The sequence below is a fragment of the Sesamum indicum genome, linkage group LG7 (genome assembly GCF_026168435.1).
Source record: "Sesamum indicum cultivar Baizhima isolate 11 linkage group LG7, ASM2616843v1, whole genome shotgun sequence".
In the NCBI taxonomy this organism is placed as follows: Eukaryota; Viridiplantae; Streptophyta; class Magnoliopsida; order Lamiales; family Pedaliaceae; genus Sesamum; species Sesamum indicum.
The window spans coordinates 10,116,536-10,139,965 of record NC_142663.1 but is presented as its reverse complement, the minus strand read 5'-3'; the positions used below and the strand labels follow the sequence as shown (position 1 = coordinate 10,139,965).

The window sequence follows — 23,430 nt, the reverse complement described above, 5'->3', positions numbered from 1 at the left end:
TTAAAAATAAAAGTTAAAGACAATTTAACCAAAAAGATTTTTTTTATTTAGTTTCTAAATAAAATTATATTACACTTCCCAATCTAATTATTTATTATTGTGTAATTTTATATGGCATTTCATAATAATAAAATTATATTATTCTACCATTTTTTTCTAAATATTATAACTTAAAATAATTAAAATTAAAATTATTTTATATTTTTATAGTTTCAAAATCCCGTAGCCTTTTATTTATAAAGCTAGTATATCCCATCAAGTGTATTTTTAATTTTTTGATCAATGAAGAACAATAATATTTATATATTACTATTTATTGATACTCCTATTATTATAATTAAATCATGTTACTTATTTAATCATAAAATGTATCATGATAAATAAATAAGCATTCTAATTTTCATTCAAATGGGCAAAAAAAAATTATTTTTAGATTAAAAGATATATCTGTTATTACAAAACATTTTAAAATAAACATAAATATCTATCCAACAATTATGGAGAAATTCAAATATTAATTCAAGTATTTGTAAAGACTCGTGTATCAATTTGATATTTACGAAGAATTCGGACATTAATTAGATTATTCGCAAAACTCATGTATCAATTTGATAATAATGCTAAAACTCAGTTACCAAAATATTTACTCCTAAGTTATATATGTTAACTTCGGTATGAAAATTTAGACATCAAGGCACAAAATGATAACTAATACTTTTCTGAGTTTTCTCCACTATCAATCTCTAAACAGCTTCTTGCAATGCCTCGCCCCACAGTCCTCAGAATTGATTAATCAGACTGTGAGTTCCACTAAGGAAAGAACCTATTTTAAGTTACCATATTTACACCTTACAGGATCCTCCACTGTCTCTCCAGTGCATTACATATACGTCTCACACAGAGACTGGCACTTAAAGGAAGTCCAGATACTGCAAGCACAAAGAGCAAAGAAGCATGAAATGCATTAGCAACCAAGTCATATTTTACAGAGAATGCAGCAACAGCAAATTTCCATAGACAAGTTTGCATTATAACGAATCTCTAAAGCCAGCTACAAGTCTTCTCAATGCACTTACGCGAGCAAAGGCCTTGGTCCTCAGGGCGACAAGCATTACGAAACTTGGTCAATTGAGGAAAGAGGGAAGATTGTACGGTTACAATGACTGTTTCAATATCAAATAGCAGTAGTCCTCCAGTTTGTCTAGTCAGGTTGCTGTTTAGTAAGCAAGTCGTAAAAGAATGGTCTCTGTACATCAGATTATTGGTCATACCTTATTCAAGGAATCAAAATTTTGGCAACTAAGACAGTTTGGATCTCAGTGGCTTATAGACAGTATACACGCCTTATTCTCCAGGCCACTTCAAGTCATCAATACCATAAGATGGTGTTCAATTAAAAACAATACATATTGCTTAACCTTTAAATCAAAAGGTCAGCATCAAGAAACCAAAAATCTTCTATTAGATTTATTTTTAGTTGTAGTTAACAACTAAAGTCCATTGCGATTGAAGATCATCATATTCTCTACGTTTGCCGCTAGCATGTCACCTATTGCCACAGAATTGCTAATACAAGCAACATGTATCACCCATTATAAATACAACTCTATTATACCCACCTTAGTAGCTTAAAGAGAGTACCTCATAAACAGAAGTCATTATGCCTCTAATAAGAGTGGTGATAGTGGAACATTAAAGGATAGACGAGATTTTAGAGCAGCTGGTATCCTATCTAATGTGTTACAAGAAGATGGACCATCAAGAACAGGGATGCCAGATGGGAATACAACACCGAATAGATCTATAACATGGGAATTGGGCCATCTGGTCATCCGTTAAGATAGTAACAGCAATAAATTCTGAGAATCAGCATCAGAAACAAAGGTTTAAATCCTGACATCTAGTGGCCCTAATTTACTATTGGAGGAATAGGGAATCACTGCAACTAATAACAGAAACTATTAGATTTGAGATCTGTCATATTTTTTTCATTTTCAATAGTCAGTACGCAATAAGCATCTAATTTCAAGGTACTACACCAGCTCTTTCATTGTTCTTATGATTATTAGATGGTCATGTCATCAAAATGGGTCCTTATCATTCCAAATACATAAGAGAACACTTTCTCATAGAATGTCGGACCATATCACTGCTCTACATAAATATGCATTCTTCAAAAATGAAAGAATTTAACGGCATTACACTAGGGAAAATATTACCTGCTATAAAATCATCTGTATAATCACTATCTATTTTCCCATGAGCCATTGCACCAATCTAAGAAAAACTTCCAAAGTTTCAGATGAATTGGACAATAATCTGAGGAGAACAAAAATGGAACTTCAGCCAAATGTAGAACAAAAGTTTACCACAAACACTAGAGGGTGGACGCTGTCAATTGTATCAAAATATTCCCACAGATTCACAGCTTTTGGCGAAGTGGAGGAAAGGCCTGATGTAGCATCATATTGCAGTCTTAATAAACAAAAGGTTATGATAAAACCAGTTAAAAGAAATATATGTTTGAAGGTTCACCTATCTTGTGTGCCCCAACTGGAAGGTGGATGGTCACAGGGTTTTGAATCATCTGCAATAGTGTCCGATTCTTACTCCTCCTACCTGAAGCTTTGATGCGCAAATTCTGGAACAACTGGGCTAAAAGCATTCATAGAAACGAACAACGAAAATTAACAAAAGGAAACACAAACCTAGTTTAGACAGAAAAAGCACAGGAATTTGATGCAGAAACCCACTCATCATGGCGCAAAAGCTCTTCAATGTTCTGGGAACAGAACAAGTTGGTTCAATTTTGATAAGATGTCCTTGGATGGTTTTAACATACACAGCTTGTATTCCACCGGTCAAATTAAGACGGCTGCCCAACAGACGAGCAAGAACCTATTTATATTCAGCATTAGGAGAAAGAACAGTTAGATACTATTTCAAACAGAATAGAAAAAGATTCTACGTCACTAATACCAGTAGGCTACTTGCCTAGACCTACCGCAAAGATGTACAATTAACTTCAAACCAATTATTACAAATGTACAACATGCCTATATGCTGAATCTAAACCATCCTGATACATTGACCACTCCTACAGGACCACCAACTATAATCAGGAAACGGCATCAGCTTTATTTGTTATCCAGATTCACTAGAGGAATCAATGCATACAATTTATACCCAAAAGACCTCCAGATTATTCAGATCCTAAATGATTATTTTGAAAGCAATACTCAATACATGATTATTGAGATACCCATCGAAGTTATACAGCCCGTTGGGAAGAGGAAACCAAGCTTTTTGGTTAGTACATAGAATTTGGGATAGCGAACGCATAAAGGTGAGCCACCAAATATTATCTTAGAGAATACACATGGGCCAGGCACTAACCTCATGGATAATATCCGGTCTATAATCACTTCGGTTCAAGTTGTGTTTCTTCATAAAACCAGCATGTTCATCCGGATTAATTATCTGATAGCTCTACAAAAAATAAAGAAACAATAAATAAGACAGTGTTGGCAAAAACAAATGAAAGCAAAGCAAATAATAAAAGATAAACCAATACACACAGCCAGCATCAGGAAACACTGAAGATGTCAAATAAATGGAAATAATATAATGAACTACCTTGTTGACTTTAGCCAGTACCAAAGACGCCTTTTCAAAGACAAAGATAACTCCAGGTCTTGGCTCTCGACTTCTAGCCGGTAATGGAATTCCTGAAAGAATAGACCCACTCCCAACAGAGCAGTTTTCCCTTCTCGATTTTTTAGCTTGTGTAGTGCGTCTTTTCCTGCGGTCATTATCTCTTGCAACAATATCCTTTGATGAACTCCAAGTGCCTTCTTTCCCAACCTCATCATCTGTGTAAATGTCATCATTCAGTTTATCCTCTGTTAATTCCATATCACCCTTCTTATCCATCTCGGAAATTTCAAGGTCCTCCCTCATGTGCTTCCGTTTTCCGCAAGAACTACCCTTCTGTTAGAGCTTGAATATATTACATGCGGGATAAAATGACATTTACTAAACTAACTATACATAGCATACATTGATAAACGTAAACATGCATTGTGAGTGATTTATATGCTTTTTTTATACTAAAAGATTTGAAACAAAGTTTTTTGTGTACTCTAGTCACCTGTAAAAACCTCTTCGCCAATATTCATAGTGAAAGCAAAATATAATGCTGCAAACAGAAAGGTATACAAATTTGGCAAACGTACAAAAAACAGGAGATACGTATAAAAGGCTTCTCAGTTTACAACCGGATTTCCGGCCAAAATACATCCCTGGGTTTTCGTCGTTTCTCCCCAACAAAACAAGATTTGCCTCTAAAGAATTTAATATATCATTTCAAATTCATAAAATATACCAAAAGTTTTATAGTAAAAACAAACGTTACAAACGGGACTCACCGTAGGATGTAATGTGAGAGCCAAACTTGAGGCTCCCAAACTGCTTCAGCATCCGATTCTCAGTTGCAATTTTATTTAGATATGTTTAAGTCAAATTGTTTCCGGGTAGTATGGAGTAAGGTGGGGGCAGGCTGAGAGGCGGCTGTATAGTAAAACCAGGATCGGAGTTATAAAGTCATGTAAAGCAAAATTTATAAATGTTACTGGGATTTTGTTTTATTACCACATTGTTACTTGATTAATTATTATAGTGATCTGTCAAATGCTAGAGGTCAAATTTTACTATCAAATTCCAGTTGTTGGGTAGGCAATATCATGGATATTTAGTGTGCATCAGAAATGCATTCCTAGATTAGATACATTAACTTATTGCATGCTATTTGTCCAGGTTATCTAATATAAGTAGTCCTCGATTTCCCGTAGTCCATGATAAAACTCTGGCCTGGAATCCAACTTCTAAAACCACTGTTTAAAATTACAAGAGAAGCAACTCTAATTCCAATTCTAAGTCTACAATCCCTTAACGGAAAATGCTATGCTTGCCCAGTTAATATGATTTTTTGTAGAATCCCAATTTTTAGTGCAGGTGTTAGCACAGAAGGCCTACTGCAGAATGGAACATTTTCAGTGGGCAGATGGGAGTATATCAGCGGGACAAAAATTTAAATATATATACCACATGACAATTCTTAATTTACACAGAAACTGATAACTCAAATTAACAAATAGTTTTCAGAAAAACTAAAGCAAGTAGCTCCATAACCCAAATTTTCCAATCTGTTAACGTCAAACAATAGCCATAAATTAAACGAATCCTGGAAATCATGAAAATTGCCAGAGGAATAGTTAAAAAACGAATCCGAAGTAATTTCCTTCCATCGCTTTTTTCCTATAGAAATAATCTTGCAAATTCTGAAATCTCGGAATGACATAAAGCAACATAATACTTAACTGAAGAAAATTAAGGAGAACGACTTACAGCCATTGCATTGGCTCCTGCCTTCTTAAAGCCTTGGAGGGAGAGAGATTTCTTTGGTGGGTAAATTTCGGGGTTTAGGGTTTTTACAGCGCAGAAGGGACAAACGGGGGCGTATGCCTTTTGTTTTGGGAATGTGTAAAAATATTAAGAAAAAGAAAGGCTAAATTACACTTTGCACCCTATAAATAACTAAAATAGGCACTTTCCACCTTCAGAACAAATATTTGCAGATTTTCAATTTATATTGACATGTTGGATTTTCGGCACTTTTCTACAAATCACTGGAAGGAAAAAATTATAAAAACAAGGAAGGTAAATTGCATACACTCCTTTCTTTTAGTAAAATAGCGCCAAATCTTTTAATATTATTTCATAAGAAAAAAAATTCTGTACTTTATAAAATATAGTAAAAAATTCTCCTTTTATTGAAAACAAAGAGAAAGTGACTGACACTCGCCTATTGTGTAAGTGACTTCATTTTTTGCTTTTTTGAGAATTACTTCAAATATACAAAAATCCATTTTGCCTCTTTATTTCATATTTAATACAGGATTAAATTTGTAAAAAATGATCAAATGTGATATAGTTCATGACGAAATTCATCAAAAAATGATTGAATGTGTGAATTAAGTAAGTTACAGAACAAAAATGCTAATAACTTAAAGTTATAAGATCAAAAGTATAATTTTACCAAAATAAATAATTGACAAAATAGATAATAATTAAGTTTATCAAGATATGGAAGGTGGTTAGTCAATATTTCCAAAATAATTATTACCAATTACGCGTGAAATTATCAAATTATAAAGATTGTTCAATATCAATACACTACAAAAAAATTATTTTATAGTAACAGCTTTTGTAACAGTCACATTATTAATTTGTCATTATTTTTTTTAGTTTGTAACGGCTTTTGTAAGGAAGACCCCTAACGTGGCTTTTCTGGGCGTTACAAAATATTTGTAATGACTTGCTTGAAAACTACTACAATTTGTAACAGTCTTTTTACTGGACACTCAAGACCATTACAATTGTAGTCCAATGTTAAAAAATGAATTTGGATCTGCTTTTGAAATTGCTCAATTAATTTTGATTTAATTATTATTGGAACGGCCTATGCAACACATATATATACAGTTGTGCTTGAACTTTGGCTATGTTTTTGAATTTCACTTTGTAATGATCTTGCATTATGTTGTAAGGCATCAAGTTTTGGATTTTTTTTTTCAAAGCTTTTGTAATGGCCTTTGTAACACCTTATGCATATGTTGGCTTTGATTTTGTATCTGTCTTTGTTATTGTTTTTACACTGCTTTAGTTACGGCTTTTTGGATGACCATTTTTAAAATTGATAACCATCTTTTGCACAATCTTTGTAATGACTTCAGGATTATATGACAGTAATTCATATTTCAAAAGGTATTGTGTATGCTGACAGTGCATAACGACGTATAACAAGGTCAAACCATAATGTATGGTATAACATCGTGCATAAAACAAAGTATGCTAAAATAAATTGCGGCCCAAATTACAATCTATATGTCAACAAATTGTAGCAATTACGAGTAACTAACAATGATAAACTGACTTACAGTGGTTGAAAAATTATTGGAATGCCACAAAATCGGCTTGGTGCATGGTGGAAGAACTACTGTTGATTAACCCTATAATTCGGAAAAGTGGTATTGCAAAAAATTACAACCGGTAAATGAGTTAAGAAATAGTTGCAGAGATCAAGAACGGGTTGCCGAAACTTACCTCGAAGATTGTTGTCGACGTCGTGCCGTTAATCCAAACAGGCAAATGCTCCGGCTTCGCCTGAAGATGTGGAACGAGAAAAAATAGGAATGGAAGAATGAGGACAAAGACAAACTAGGGCGGAAGAAAGCCAAAGTGGAATTTCAAATGTGAATTGTATATGGCCAAGTAAAACATCTATCTTGCATGTCTCACTTGGGACAATCCATCGCATTATCCTAAATCAATCCCAGAATAAAATATCCTGTCCCATCTGGTAAACACGGCCTAAGAGATATTAATGATAATTGGCAAACATGTATGTGAAGAAAAGCATTAATTGGGATAAAATTGTAAAATGGACTCCAAAAAAGGAGGGTTGAAATTGGAAAGTGGGGTTGGGTTGCTCCTTCATACGGGAGCCCAGATCCAAATCCCGGTGGGATGAGCGGGACGTCAATCAGATGAATAGCGGGCCATTCTCATTTATACCGGGCCAAGCAAAGGAGTATATTGTTGATTGACGAAGAAAGCATGAAAATTCCAGCCTAATACTGATCGGCCTGATTGATCAATGTTATTTATCAAAAAATTAAAAAGAAAAAGAAAAAACAAAAGCCGCCGAGGTCCCACAACTCACCACCCCCAGTGGAGTTGGACATAAAACAGAGGCGCACATATAAATGTAAGAAGCAAGTGATGATCTTGGACGACTCCAACTTCTCTCTTTGCCCTCTCACTTCAGCGCCAGCTAAGCATTCTCTCCTCTCCAATTTTCTTCAAATTAACCAGCTAAGTATTAAACATCGAGTGATACTAATTTCCTGCTTGCTCTCTGTAATCTGGGGGTACAGTTTACGTTTTTCTTGTTATTCATCTCCAACAAAAACCCATTGAATTTCCACGAACCCAAGCAGAAAAATATACTAATTCAGACCAGATTGATTTGTTTGGTGAAGAGATACAAGTTCTAAACAAATGGGTCATAGTTCGAAGAAGAAGAAAAAGCGGGGAGGAGGGGCAGGGCGCAGGGCGCAGTCTAAGGACCATCATTCAATTGCCGGCGCTGACTCCGAAATTGCAGCTGAAGAACTCACTGCCTTGTAAGTACTTGGTTTTATGTGCACACATTTACATGATCCTTTTTATCCCTTCTCTCCGATATCGGTACTGTTTGTTGTCAAAATAGTTGTTGTCATAGATAACATACATTATATGCATGTTGTTTTTATGAGTTCCGTGAGCAAGTTTTGCTCTTTTGGGGCATAATTCATGGTATCCTAATAAATGATTCTTTAAAAAGTAGAAAACTTGAATTTTACTGAAAATTGGATTTAGTTGGTGAACATTGCTCCTAACTTATTATTTTGCGAGCAGAGTTTCTGGAGATATGACCCTGTTTATTGGTGTAAATTTTTACTGTCTGTTTTTCTGTTAGAATGTTGATTATGTTTAATGTGAATTTCGACATGTGATAGTCTACTGATAGTATTTTCTTTGTTTGTTATTTTCATTTGGGTATATGCTTTGGTAAGTTGCACCTAGTAATGGAGGTATCAACAATAGAAAACAATATCTCCATGTTCTTTTTTTTTGATTTGGTTATATCTCCATGTTCTGAGTATTAAGGAGAAGATACTGCTACTGGTCCAAAAGTCGACTCTGAATGTCTTAAATGTTATCTAGTTTTTCCCGTCACATAAACTTATGTACTTGTGGGATAAAAACCGTCACAAATGCCTGTGACTGATCATAACTTAGTACCAATATAAGATCTTTGCAAAGATTACATGGTTCTATGCTTAATAAATGGCATATTGTACATGTCTGTGATACTTATAAACCTTATTAAATTACATTAGTATACTGATGCCCCTTCTTCAACAGTTTTTAGCACTATCATGTTCACTCAATTATGCATGTGTCCTGCCTTTAGTCTGTCTGATAAATACAGATACGCCATTTCTTCTGATGTTATGAAATATCATGAGGATGGACCAACTTTGCGCTATCTTCAATTTGAGCTCTCTGTCTGGAACTTGTTGGTCCACTTGCATAGGTCTATGCGCATGCAGCCCCCAGAGATGAAAAAGGGGAATAGGCAGACAAGTCAGATACTATTTATGAGCGATCGTGCTAATGGTGTTGAAGCACTGAGCATCTGTAATTCACGCTCATCAATAATGTTATTCATATCCACTAATTCATAAGAACTGCAATAAGCTTAATGTTCGCTGGAGGTCGAACTGGATGAATATCTGATTCATTTTTCAAAGTACTTGAGGCATTAATAAATACTACACAACCAGTTATAATGTTATTCTGTAATGCAAGGAATAAATTCGTATAGAGTGAAACTTCATTCCTTTTACCATCTTCAGTATCATTAATATTATATGTGTAAGTCAAAAGAGTTTCGTCATTGATGACATACATTAATATTTGTGTTGTTTTTATGAGTTTTGCTTTATTTGGGGCATAAATTATAATATCCTTTCTATGATTCTTTAAAAACGTAGAACTTGACTGTTATTGTTCGCAACTCTATTTCTTGATGTAAATTTGTCTTGTCTGTTTTGGCAGTTAGAATGTAGATATGATTAATGTGCATTTTACAATGTAGTTATTCTGTTTTCTTTAAGTAAGATGATTTTTACTATAGTTTTTCAGCTAAAAGTTGAGCCCTGAAACAATTTTGAATTTACCCGGTTAATGCTGTCTCTGATTATACTTTCTGCAAGCATGTAGAATGCAAGTTGTGGGCATGTATATCAGGATTATACTTATGTTTTTGGAGTTGTGTGAAAGATGTTTTAGAAAAACTTCTAGTTGTAACCTAGTATATGACTAATTTCATGGTTTTGTAATCATAGGTGCGCTATATTTCAAGAGGATTGCAAAATTGTTTCTGAATCACCTCCTCAAGTTAACATCAAGCTCAGGTTCCAGATATATGATGACTCATTAAACTTAAACCTACAGCTTCATTCTTGCTTTTCCTGAGTATTTTATGGATGAAAACAATAGGCCATACTCAAAGGATACAGGATACGAAGATTCTGATGTTTCTGCTCTGCTTTCAGTGAGGTTTGTTGACCATGGTCATTCTGCACTAAATGGCACTGATATCCAACATTTCTCTAAGTGTTTGTTCAGATGTGTGCAAGGTTATCCATTCAAATGCCCGAAGCTGCAGATAGTACCAGAGAGAGGATTATCAAAGACTGATGCTGATAACCTTCTATCTCTACTTTATGATCAGGTAAGGTTATTGATAGCTGTATCTTCAAAGATTCAACTTCTAGCAACATCAACTGGTTTCACTGCCACATGGCAGTTCCCAGTAACTGTTTGTTGCTTAGCTCTCTGTATTAGGAAAAGCTAGCAATTCGCAATATAAAGCACCACATATAAAATCTCCTCCAGACTCTGGAAATTCCATGATTTGCAGTTTTCTATTATTTTTGCTTTATCTAGCTCTGTACTGTATCTCTGTTCTTAGCCATTTACTGACATCGTAATAATGGGTAACACAGATATTGCACATTATCATGTCTTTGTTTCTCATTATATGTGAAGAAAAAACTATAAGCCAAATATAATTAAGATGCTTTTATTTGGGATTACATGAGGCTGGGGGTATACAATATGTGGTGATTCATATACAATGTTGTCTTTTCTCCACGGAGACTTAGGAAGTTGATATGTATTTACTCTCTGTCTGAGTTCTATACATTTACTGCATCATGAGATGACAACTCTGCCTCTTTTTTCCATCTTGCTAAGTGCACCATCTGTTTTAGATATATTGACCTTATGTCTCTGTCTTAAGTTTCTTTTTGGAATCTTTATCTTGTGGACCTTGTTAAATGGCTCCTTGCCTGTCTAAATTTTTGAGAATATCTACATTGTTTTTAAATCTGACATATTTCCATACAAGATAAGAAATTTAATTGCAAACTTTTGTTTGATTGGCGACCTTTATTTATCTTTCATAATATTACACTATTATGCTAGCTGATGTGGAACTTGAAAGAATGAGTTTGGTTCTACTCTTGCCAGTTGGCTCATGTATTTATTTAGTTTCAGACAGGAGCCTTTTCTTAATGTTACACTATCCAGTGAGCTCTTGATATGAATACATCAAACAATGGGTTAACTTTCTGTGCTTGATAGTTGAGGCTGATGTTTGTGCTTGAGGCTGACTAGGGCACAGAAATGTGAATTACATGATATACTCGGAAAAGAGGTTTATATGTGTGCTTGATACTACATATGTGCTAGGAAATGCAAAAAACATGATTGCTCGTCATGCTTAAATGGACATATAAATGGGTCAATGAATAAGGTAATGATGGTTCAAGATTAGATGCAGGCTCCGGGCATTGCCTGGAAGAGTAGGGGTTTTTTGGTCATTCAAATTGAGATGTATGGAAGGCGGCTTGCAGGAAATGGCAAAATTTGCGAGAACAGCTACTACTTAATTAGACATATGCAGAAGATCAATTAAAAAGAAAATATTAATTGAAGAGAGTATTTTCTTGCAGATTGCCAGGGTCTTGGACCCCAAGAAGATATTTACAAAGGGAAATCTAAAATACTTTTGATGACAGCAACTAAATAAACACCCATAGAACAGTACTTGTAAGACAAGAAGAAAAGAAATCCTGCATTGGCAGTGTGAATAACCTGAATACCCATACTTGAGGACTTTGACAAAATTTAAACAACACAACTCAAATAAGAAATACCAAGAGATCTAAGAAAGGTAAGACAACTCTGAACAAAATAAATAATTGAAGCATAACAATGAGACAATATAGAGTTTTAACATCGATCTCCCCACATTGTAAAGAACTCGGCTCTCTTGTGAAAGTATGAAAAAATATTCTGATGGGCATATTGATCAATTAGCATGCGCTTCTCCTGTACTCTTCATAGTTGGCTTACCTAGCCACTTCACTAGAAATCTATAACATACTTTTCCCATCTAAAGCCGACTATCCAAGATATCATCGAGAATCAGTAATGGTCTTTTAGGTAGCTGGTCAACATTTTTCTCTCATTGAAGTTATTTGAAATTTTAAAGCAACATTCACATAGAACACCACAAGACATGTATGTTGGATAACCGCTCTAAAGCAAAATAAAACAACTGGAACAGAGCAAGGAAACAATATTTGTGTTCCAGCATCAAGATAGACAGACCATGGGCATTATATTGTTTATTTTGGCACCACAACAAGGTATAATTGTGAAAGGAATAAGTGATCCGCTATTGAAGAATAAGATGAACAACCAAAGGGCTAGAAAGTATTCTTTCTATCCTAATTTGAGGTTACTTAAATACCTCTTCATGTAGGTAAATTACTTCTATGCATAAGTAGCAAGTGGAGGAAACCAAAACCAACTTAAAAACATATCACAACAATCAATAAAATATATATTTTAATTTGCAATTATGAATCAACTTTGATTCTCAACACTCCCTCAATTTGAACATGAAAAGGCTATTTCAACTTGAAACAAAATTAGGGACTGTGAGAAAATCTTTAATACACTCTAATTCTGTGGTTGAAGATTCATGATGCGAGGAAGGTGCAGAGTGACACATTGGGCACTATAATATCGGATTAGGCATGATTACTATTATTAGAGAGTAATCAAGAATAATTTGCACTATATGAACACTGTCCCATGGAAAAGGAGAAGCAAAGATGAAGCACGGTTAAACCTGTATTGGTACCATGTTGAATTTTAAATATATTGATACTGGTGAAGGGAGAAGAAGAAAACACAATTAGGCCATTTGGGCAGCATCAAGGAGGCACTGACCAAAGGGCTAGAAAACATACATTTTCTCTTAATTTGTGATTGTAATAAGCACCTCGTTGTGTTGGTGAATTACACATATGAAGAAATAGCAAGTCGCGGAAATCATTTCAGGATCAAATAAAAATATCACTACAATCAATTGGACAGGTATTATTTTAGTTTTGCAGTTTCCAAAGAATTAACTTTGATTATCAACATATTAAAATGATGAGAATAAACTTGTTCATCTCTCGCGTTTTAGTTCGTGAACTTTGGGGTGCGATATGTCTGAAGATATAGTTTAAGAGATATTATTAGCAATTTTTGTTCTCAAATAGGATCCTGATTGGGACACTAGTGTCTGCTTTCAAACTACTGGCTGAGATGCCCTAACTGAAGATGTTGTGTACTGTTTTGATGAAAGATGGTGAATTAGTGTCATTAATGATGTTTCAATTAATTCATCTAATTTCATTCTCTTGTCTGCATGTCTGCACATTTCTTGTAAAATTTAATTTCTATTTTCCGTCCTTAATCATCAATTTTCTTCTTCATGGCAATTTTGGACAATAAACTTCTAGTAAAAATCTTTTGCAGGCTAATTCTAATGCTAGAGAAGGACGTGTGATGATTTACAATTTAGTGGAGGCTGCGCAAGAGTTCTTGTCTGAAATTATTCCACAAGGGCAGCCACATGAATCTGTAAGCACTATTCTGGTTTGGTTTTTGATACAAAATCGCTTTCCTGCTCAAGTTGATTGCAGGAGTTGTCATTGGCATGGCAACTTTGAAACGTCAAGTTGCAGTGTTAAAAATCTTTAATAAAACAAGAACTTTGAAACGTCAAGATCTTTAATAAAACGTCAAGAACTTGGTTGAGCAAAATTTGTGGAATGGAGAAGAGTGTGAGGGAGTGATTCTTTCTGCGGTTGCTGAACTTGACATGGTTTTTTTTTGTGAATATTTTGCTTCGAGTTACTTTTTTTTTTTTTTTTTGCCTCTGATGATCTTTAACCTTTTGTTTTATGGGTATTGCAAGTTCTAGCGAAGTATTTGATTGAAAGTTTTGAATTACTTCTATTGGATATGAAGTGAAAAAAGAGTTTGAGTTTTGCTACTGATCAGAGATCTTGGAGAGAGTTGTATGACATGTTACCTGCTCATTTTGTTCTGATCTAAGCATAATTTACATTGTGTTCGTACATTTCTAGTTTTTCTGTAAGTTTTCATTGTATTTCTAAGATAATAAAAAAAATTCCCCTAAAGATTGCATTTATCCTCCTTCCCAAAATTGTTGCGGAACTGGAACTAAAACACTAAATGCTGCACTCCTGTCTGCATTAATCTTCCAACTGAAGAGTTGAGCATCTGAATGGACGAGTAGATGAATTAATTGGAATAAGCTCAGAGATTCTTAGATTTATGAATCATTATCTAAAGGTGAAGTTGTAAGAATATACTTACCTTCCATTTAATGTCCAAAAATAAACAAGCACAAAAAAGAAAGTTCCTTTCTGAACTGAATACTCAAGTTCCTCCTTTCTTGGTCTACTTCCTTTCCTTGCATGTAGTAAACCACACAAGAAATTCTATGATTATATCCATCCATATCTAGCAAAATGAATTTGGTAGTTTTGGGTAAAGATCTGAACCATAATCTACTTGTTCGCATTTCTTGAAAGTATAGCACAATAAATGGAATCTTAGTGTAAATTGTTAAGCTATGGTCAAAAGTTCCCGTAGGAAATGGGGCTGGTGGTGGAGTTTGTTCCTTGTTTTCATTTGTGACTTGTTCTAGATCCTTCTCCTAGGTGAAGTATGCTTATGAACATTTGCCTTATCAAGTTTGGGCCTTCTTTACATTTTGCATGGTTCAACTGATCTAAAAACTTAACCTATTAGAAAGGATAATCCTTGCAATATTTAATTTCTTTAATATGCTACCTTACTTGCAGACAGAAAACTTTTTTTTGTGAAGCCTTGCAACTAACATTCTTTTTCATAAATGCATGGGGGTGAGGTTCAAACACAGGACCTCCGCTTTTGCCTGGCTTGATCCATACCATCTAAAATCTTGAACAATTGAAAAGGACAATCATTTTAATATCTATAATGTATAACAGAATTTTATAGTTTTCTTCATGTAACTTCCCAATCTGAATATTCTTAGAGAAATAGGCGCTATCTTGTTATAACTTTCCAATCGAAATTCAGATTAAGGTTTAATTGTATAACAGACATCGGCACATTCTTCAATGGACTGCTGAATCTAGTTCTGGACGGGTACATGTTGAGAAGCATGGACTGTAAGACGATGCAATCTGAATATGGTTTTCTTTTTATCAGTTTTTTAAGGAAACATAACACCTGAATTTCCTTAGTTGTAAATCAATGGTTTCCCTTGAGTGACAATTGCATATATCATATCTGCGGATGATTGCGTCTGGGTGGATAAAGTTTGTTGGTGCTGTTCCCTGAATTATTATTTGGACCCCACCAAATGCAGTAAGCTTGTGGGTTGAGTTTAATAGGAAGGGGAATGTGAAAGGAGTTCTAAGTCTAGTGTCTTTATTTTAATTATATGAGTTGCACAGTCCACTCTTGTTGGTTTAGATCCACAATTTGTTGAGATGTGATTATATGAAACTTAATTTGGCGGTCAGTAGCAGTTGTTGACTAAAATGATTGCTCAGTTGCAAGCCAAGCTGAATAGCATCTTATAACTGTGACGAGGTTTCCTGATACTTTTTCCCCTCAAATGGGTCTGCATTTAGTTTCTTCATCAGATAAACACAATTATACATGATCATCAACTATTGTCAACTATATTTTCCTATGAACTATCTCATGGTACTTGAGGGACTTTTCAAGAAAACAAACAATGTAAATTCCTGAAAAGACCTGAACTCATGCTCTTGGCAAGGCGACTATGAATTCACGTCTATCTTTCGCTGATGGCATGATGCTATTCTTGTGAACTCTTTGACATGATAGATCACTTTATTATGTTCTCATACGTGTCCTGCAAAATAGCTTTCGGTTTCAATATTTTAAGCATACAAGAGTGAACTGATTAAAGTTGGAGGTTGTGAAGACTCTAAGTCCATTGTGGATGAAAATGATAATCTTATCCTTCACAGCAGCAAAGATCATTTGGCAGAAGTAATAAGAAGGAGCTTTATTTTTAAAAGTTAGTGGAGAAGCTGCAGCATACATAGAAAATGGAGATATATGGTATATAACTTCTCCACTAACAGTGCAAAGATGAAAGTCCAAACTTGCTTATTTCTGTGAAATGACCCGGGGGGGGGGGGGTTCAAGGATAAGAATTCCACAGCTTACATGTAAAGTGAATACTAAATTAACAAAATTTACCATTAATGCTGTAGTCAAGGACTACACTCTTGACTTACACTAGCATAAACTGATTGAGTTTATTTTACTTGCACTGTCAGGTAACCTTTGATGTAAGTTTAACCATAATGCGACTCTTGACTGGACTAATGATTAGAAAACTCGCTGTTGAATAGCTTAGTGGTAGCACAGACTTACTGCTTGCCAAATTTCACATTAATAGATCAAGAACTACTTCATCAAACTAGAATCAAAAGATTACTCATATCTCTAAATGGTTTCCTGTTTAGGTTGTATGCCATGATACTGATAAGAGTAACCAGCTCGCTCAGAAGGATGCTACTACCTCAAGTGGCAAGATCTGTTTCTCTGGAGGACATTTTGTCTATGGTCATTTAGATCTTTTCAGTGGTTCTGGGGAGTTGTGGCAGTGGAACCTGGGAATGGAAGAGAACAGCAAGATTGGTCCTTCTCAGATATTCGACAGTTTGAAAACTGAAAACGTCACTTTGCAAAATCAAATGGACATGCATATGAAACCGTCAGTGGTGGAAAGTGATAAGGCAGGGCATGCATATGGCCATTCATTAAGATTAGGACCCCTTGAAGAAGAGAGTGAAGATGAAACAAAAAGTGACTCAAGCAATGGTGAATCAGTTGGAAATGGTACTGTTGGCTATGCAAAGGTAATGTTGGTTTTTGCCTTTTTCCTAAAGTAATATGCAATTCAGCAGAACTTGCCTGTTAAGGGATGAGTTAGTTAGTTAATGTTCAACCAAGGTCAAAGGCTTGTTTTTTCTCCTTTCTTTCTATCATTTCTTTTATCTGTTTTCCTGAGGATGTGGTGTTGGTATTAGTAAAGACCATTCTGCCATTAAATTTGGTGTACTGTATCACCTGAAGTTACGAGAGTACCAACACCCAAATTGCTAGGTATTATGTCTACAGAAAAAGTTAAATGCAAACCGTACCTCGCATCGCATATAGAACTAAATCATCACAAGCTAATCCAGTGAAAGAGATTGTAAGAATGTTGTTGCTTATAGAATATAAGCTGGACATGGTGAAAGCCATCAAATAGCTCGAGCAGGAACTAGATTGAACCTGATTTGTATTATGCTCATTTTGTGCTCTGTGATGAAGTCAATGTTCATGAAAAACACATGCATGATATCCAACTTTCTTAGAAGAAATTCTGAAAATAGAGGTATGACCTTGAGAGTTGCAAATTGATTAGACAAACTCTTATAACTGGAACCTTTGATGATACTACTGTTAGGTTCTAACATGTTGAAAACATGTTGTCTCTGTGGCTGTGGTGTGTCACCAAGCTGGATATAATTGAGGGTTGGTCATGATGCAAGGTGCTAACATTGTCTCTTGCCATGATGAATCAGTGATATTAGGCCTAAAACAAGTCTAACACCTATGTCATTGAACTGGTAAACCATGTCAGTTCTTCAGGCATATTTGTACTAGTGTGTTCATCGATGGTGCATGTAAACTAGTACATGAGCTGAAACTGTAAACTAATACTTATGTCTAAGGCCTATTAGGCTTGTTGTAATTTTGAACACATAGTCAATACATGAGCTGACACAAACTGATGGTTGGAACTTCAACATGTTTAACAGCAGTTTCTCTTCCCATGGATGCATAAATTTATGTACTGGAAACTCTTGAAATGCAAAACCGTATTTCGTGCTATGCCAAGATGTTTCTCCAGCTTATGTTATCAACCTTGTTTATATGTGCTAGAATCTTTGTAACTGATATCCCTTGCATAAAAGATCCCATATCTGAAGAGACATGCTACTCTATCTTTTTTCACCTCCCTCTCCTTTTAGCTTTAAGTTGGTCTATGTTGCTTCTGATAATTGTAATGCTTTTCTTCTCCTGGGTATGTGAGGTTTTCTTGCTTTTACAGGATATTTTTGTGGAAGGAAATTTTACAGAAACTGATTTTGGTGATTTGGATAGTGGTTCAGAGTCCTCATCCTCTGACTCTGCTGCTTACGATCAACCACAGACTGTGAAGAGAGATTTACTCCTGGTGAATTTTCCATCTCGAGTTGTGCTTCTTGCTTTTAACTCTTCATATTTGGACTAAGAAATTTTCTTCCCTTAGGCCCACTTGCTTCGTCTTGCTTGTGCCGCTGAAGGACCACTTGGTGATGCTTTGCCCCAGATAACATCGGAGCTCCTCAATCTAGGGGTATGTATTTGTCATGTTTTATTTAGTTAAAGTCTTTATTTTCTTTGGGTATATGTGTTATGTATCTGCTTTTCACCACCTGCCTCTAAATTTACTCCTCAGATTCTTTCCGAAGGTGTGCGAGATATGGCTATGAAACCATCATCATCCTTTGACAAGACATTTCATCGTGTATTCAGGAAACATATTGTTAGTCAAATGTGCATTTCTTTGTCTCAAACGTGGATGTCCATTTAATTAATAATGTACTAATTTTTCTCAAATTCTGTGTGACAGGGTTCATCAACAATCACTCACTTCTGGAAAACTGCTTCTGATTTTGGAGGACAAAGTTCTTCATTTCCAAGTTCCAGATATTTAAACGACTTTGATGAGCTTCAACCTATCGGTGAGGAAGTATTCTTCAGTGTATTGTTTTTACTTGTATATTGATTAACATGTTTCTTCCCTAAAATGGCAAAAGATTTTTCTATGCCTCCAGATTGCAGCACAATATTGATGTTTATATTTTAGTGTAATACAACTAGGATTCAACTATATGTTCCTTTGCCAGACTGGTGTTCTTTAGTTATCAATTTATTATTTAATAGATCTGAAAAATACCTTTTCCTTCGGAGATGTGCATGAGACTACTCTCGTGGAGCAAACTTCAGTTTATGTATAGGGGTGGCAGATGAGTCGAGCCGGCTCGCGAGCTCGGCGAGCCGGCTCGACTCGAGCTCGAAAAATTCGAGCTCGAGTCGAGCCAGCTCGAGCTCATATTTGGCTGTTCACCAGCTCGCAAGCTGGTGAATATTTTTTTATTTTTTTTATATATTTTTTTATTTTTGAATTTTTTATATATTTAATTTTATATTTAATATTTGATTAGTTTTATAATTAAAATTGACCATATATTATAATTATTAATCAATATCATACATTTTATTTTGGATAGTAATAAATTATGGTACTTTTATTTATACATTTAATCTTTATATAAATATAAATTTAATCAACAACTTAGTAAATTATAATTTTTTTATAATTAAAATTATTATTTAATATGACATATATAAACTTTATGTTATATTTTAATATATATTTATTTTACGTTATATTTTTCTTAAATTGACAATTAATTCACTTATAATTTTTTATTATTTATAAATTTATGTCAAGATTTAGTAATCCCTATGAATTAATCTAAAAATTATAATAATAATAATAATAACAACAACAATAATAATAATGATGATGATGATGGTGGTGGTGGTTGAACAATTCTAATTATTATTTTATTATATATATAATGAGATTAAAAAATTTAATCAATAAGTACGATATCTTAAAATCCGGACACCTGATTCGTACGAAATTTAAATATATACAAGATTGTGCCCATTAGATCATATCTGATGGTATGATTTAAAATCACATGGCCTGATTCAACGATACACCGTCTTGAATGATTACTCTTATGTTTCGAGTACGATATCTCAACATCCATATATCCAATAAATCTAAAACTTTACCAAATGTATTTTTTTGTAAGTTTTATCATATCTAACGGTCAGATCTGAATTTTGATGGCCCGATTAACCCATATTTTTCAACAATGTAAGATGATAGTTACATCAATGCTATACTAACATTTATAAATACATAAATTTTGCAAATTGTTAACATATATTAATTTCAACTAGATCTATGTAAAAATTTGATTATTCGATTTCACTATTTAAAATAATAATAATAATAATAATAATAATAATAATGATGATGATGATGATGATGATGATGGTTGAACAATTTTAATTATTATTTTATTATATATATAATGAGATTAAAAAGTTTAATCAATACTAATGAAATTTTAAAATTCGGGCACTCAGTTCATACGAAATTTAAATATATACAAGACTGTGTCAATTAGATCATATCAGACGGTATGATTTAAATCATATCAGACGATATGAACATAATTAACTATATCTATGTAAAATTTTATGATTCGATCTCATGATTTAAAGCAATAATAATAATAATAATAATGATGATGATTCGAGCTGTCGAGCTTGGCGAGCTCGAGCTCGACAGCTCGAGCTCGAGTTCGAGCTCGAAGATCCTGAGTCGAGCTCGAGCTCGAGCTCGACAAAAATGGTCGAGCTCGACTCGTTGACAGGCCTATTTATGTAGTTAAGGGAGAGAATAAGAACATGTCGTGCAAGTTGAAGAGGCAATTTAAGATCTAAACAAAGTACTCATGCCTGGTTTCACAAGGTTAGTGAAGTAGTTGGTAACTGTGGATGTCATAGATGTTAGGCAGACCGAAGTATTTCTGCTGTGGGGACAGTCTGGTATGAAGTTCTGGATTCCATGTTGGTTACATCTTGATCCCTACTAGTGATGTTGGGTGTAGAGAAGACTAAGGTGAAGTTTATCTGCATTAACACTTTGTCACCAAAATATGGAGCATCGCATATTTTTTGGCATCAAGATTGCCATTGAACATATGGGACCTCACTATCCAATGGGAAGTATGCTCTTGATGTACTCGACGAAACTTGCTTACTTTGCACTAAACACCTTCACATTCTTGTGGATTTCAATTCTAAGTTCTGGAATGACATTGGTGCTTACTTAGGGAACAAGGCAAAGTATAGATATATTTTATTGTAACAAGGCGAGGAAGTTTCTTTCCTGTAGGATAATCCGATAATGAAAATTTTATTTTATCAATCGGAAGCTCAAGAAAGGGTATTTGCAAGTTAATCACGAACATATTTTTGTAATATCATTTCTTTTAACGCACGCACACACACACAGGTTCGGACACAAGATCTCCCGTAGGAAATGTTGAGCCCAAACCGTTGGGTTCTTAGGGAGAACACATTAGAATTGCTTCGTTCATTTTCAGAAAAATATCTTTTATTTCAGTGATAAGTAATATCATTGAAATCAAATAATAAATTGGTTAGTTGCGGAAAACACATAATAATTGCTTTGTTCACTTTAAAAAAGAAAATTATTTGATTTCAATGTAAATTTAAAATTTTAGAAATTTTATATTTTGATATCTTTTGTAGCAAAGAGAAGGAAAAGTTAAAGGACAACATTCTGTTTGCATGCAATGTATGGTTTATACTCTCGTACGTTTCTAGTTCTTATTAGGTTTTGTGATGGCAAACTCTTTGTATTCATGCTTTTTTACTATCTTGTTTTGGCAGGTCATGGAGGATTTGGTCATGTTGTGTTATGCAAGAATAAGCTAGATGGTAGGCATTATGCTGTGAAGAAGATTCGGTTAAAGGACAAGAGCCTGCCTGTAGACGACCGCATATTGAGGTTTGTATCTGTTGGACATATATGATAAAAATTCTGTCTTTTTCACCATAGTAATTGCATGATATAGTACTTACAAAAGCTTCATGTTACTGATTTGCACTCCTAGCGTGTTATTGATGGCCATTCTTGTATTGCTCATTCTGTTATGAAGAGTTTTAATCCAAGTCGTAGGTTTTGCAATGGTACTTGAGAAGGCAATTAGTTCCTGGTTGAAATTTCAAGGCATAGCAAACTTATAGATGAGCAAACGTGTGGCCTGGAAATCTTTTGAGGTGGAAAGGAATTATGGACTCCAGAACACGATATCAGATTGATCCACTTGATTCAGTGGATCTGTTTCCATCCCAATTTTATTCTAATTTTGACCTGCATGCAATTTTATAAAAAATTGAATAAATGCAAGTTTATGATATATTTATACTTATAACCTTAAATGTAGTGATTGATAGTCATTGGGATCATCTCTAGACATTTTAGAAACTAAAACCTTGCAGACATTCTAATAAGAAAAAAGCAGTAAATGTGGGGCACATGAAAATTTGTTCTCCTACTCCCTTGTTACACATCTCTCTTCCTCACTCATCCCCCCCCCCACCCCCAAATATCTACTTGACGTTTCTAATTATTTTTTCCTTTTCATTGGTATCAGCTAGAACGATTAATTTAAGAAACCTAGATAGTGTTCTAGATCATGCTCATGTTTTTTTCTAGAAGGCATCCTCGGCATTTATGCGAATATGAGGATGTTTTGGGTATAGTATGGGTCAAAAATTTCCTTTTATAGGTACTATGATTCAGTTAAGCACATTGATTTGACATTCATTTGAAGCATGTACTTAATTTACTTTTCTTCAACTACTTAATTAGAGTTTTCTCCTCCTGGAAATGGAACCTTTTCTAAAAATGAGCTACTGTGTTTTGAAAATTTTGGGGTTTAGTTTAGAATATGGTTCAGAATAGGTCTTCTTTCTTTTCTGGTTATTTTTTTAGAAATAATCTTTGAGAATGAAAGTAGAAATTACCATGTTCGTGAAGAGAAAACACGTAGTGGTTTTGCCAAAATGAATCCAACCGTAACCTTAATTGCTGTGAGTTTATTCCCTATATTAGTAAAGTAATTTCATTTCTCTGGTCAATTATGCATTGATTAAGGTTGGGCTAAAATTTCAATTAGTAAAGTTTGACCTCCTAACCTAAACAATCTATACTAAAAAACCTAGTTTAGATACATTGTGGCAACTGTATATGTTGCTTTGATATTTCTTTAGGTTATTGAGTGCACAAATCATCATATGGCGCTTTCTTTCTCACACATCAAACATGGCACCGGTAGATTTATATGGACCTATGACATGTTTTCTTTCAGTCACTTTAGTAGGGTTAAACACTCTTGTCATTATGAAGAAACTGTGTTGCTTTTGTCGTAAATACCTCTACTTTCATACTTGTTTTCTATCTGTTTGTCCACTTTTTCTTCATATCTGGACCCTGTCACTTATTTATTTGTTTATCTTCTTTCTGTTTCTTTCCTGTTCTACCACTATTAAGTGCCTAATCTGCTGCTCAAATTTTATGTT

At 34.3% G+C, this 23,430-nt stretch overlaps 2 protein-coding genes across 15 annotated transcripts in view; one reads left to right on the top strand and one right to left on the bottom strand.

The window, feature by feature from the left end:
• Positions 1 to 631: 631 nt before the first annotated feature.
• LOC105179657 (uncharacterized) lies at positions 632 to 5,560 on the bottom strand. Of its 5 annotated transcripts, none has more exons than XR_016066318.1 (9): positions 5,407 to 5,560; positions 3,637 to 3,990; positions 3,397 to 3,489; positions 2,754 to 2,898; positions 2,536 to 2,655; positions 2,370 to 2,452; positions 2,220 to 2,277; positions 1,077 to 1,246; positions 632 to 929 (listed from the first exon to the last, which is right to left on the bottom strand). XR_016066318.1 is itself a non-coding variant. In XM_011103298.3 (9 exons), exons 3-9 carry the CDS (start codon positions 3,958 to 3,960, stop codon positions 850 to 852), a joined length of 903 nt encoding a protein of 300 aa, XP_011101600.1. In that variant the 5' UTR covers positions 3,961 to 3,990; positions 4,428 to 4,569; positions 5,407 to 5,547; the 3' UTR covers positions 632 to 849. The 5 variants fall into 5 exon arrangements, 4 of the variants coding, with proteins under 4 accessions (XP_011101600.1, XP_088738540.1, XP_011101599.1 ...); XM_011103298.3 differs by lacking the exon at positions 1,077 to 1,246 and adding an exon at positions 4,428 to 4,569 and having other exon boundaries at positions 5,407 to 5,547; XM_088882414.1 differs by lacking the exon at positions 1,077 to 1,246 and adding an exon at positions 4,428 to 4,569 and having other exon boundaries at positions 5,380 to 5,530.
• A 2,182-nt stretch (positions 5,561 to 7,742) lies between these two features.
• GCN2 (protein kinase family protein) overlaps positions 7,743 to 23,430 on the top strand; it is a 37,915-nt gene continuing 22,227 nt past the window's right edge. For 3 of the 10 annotated variants that reach the window (XM_088882977.1, XM_088882978.1, XM_088882979.1), the window contains exons 1-12: positions 7,752 to 7,991; positions 8,103 to 8,246; positions 10,017 to 10,085; positions 10,171 to 10,230; positions 10,300 to 10,405; positions 13,555 to 13,659; positions 16,602 to 16,997; positions 18,239 to 18,364; positions 18,440 to 18,526; positions 18,629 to 18,715; positions 18,803 to 18,914; positions 21,736 to 21,853. In XM_088882977.1, coding sequence (XP_088739103.1) covers positions 7,843 to 7,991; positions 8,103 to 8,246; positions 10,017 to 10,085; positions 10,171 to 10,230; positions 10,300 to 10,405; positions 13,555 to 13,659; positions 16,602 to 16,997; positions 18,239 to 18,364; positions 18,440 to 18,526; positions 18,629 to 18,715; positions 18,803 to 18,914; positions 21,736 to 21,853 — 1,559 coding nt within the window. In that variant the 5' untranslated portion in view covers positions 7,752 to 7,842. Of the gene's footprint in view, positions 7,992 to 8,102; positions 8,247 to 10,016; positions 10,086 to 10,170; positions 10,231 to 10,299; positions 10,406 to 13,554; positions 13,660 to 16,601; positions 16,998 to 18,238; positions 18,365 to 18,439; positions 18,527 to 18,628; positions 18,716 to 18,802; positions 18,915 to 21,735; positions 21,854 to 23,430 lie in introns of all 10 variants that reach the window. The other 7 variants (XM_088882982.1, XM_088882981.1, XM_088882980.1 and 4 more) reach the window with 7 other exon arrangements.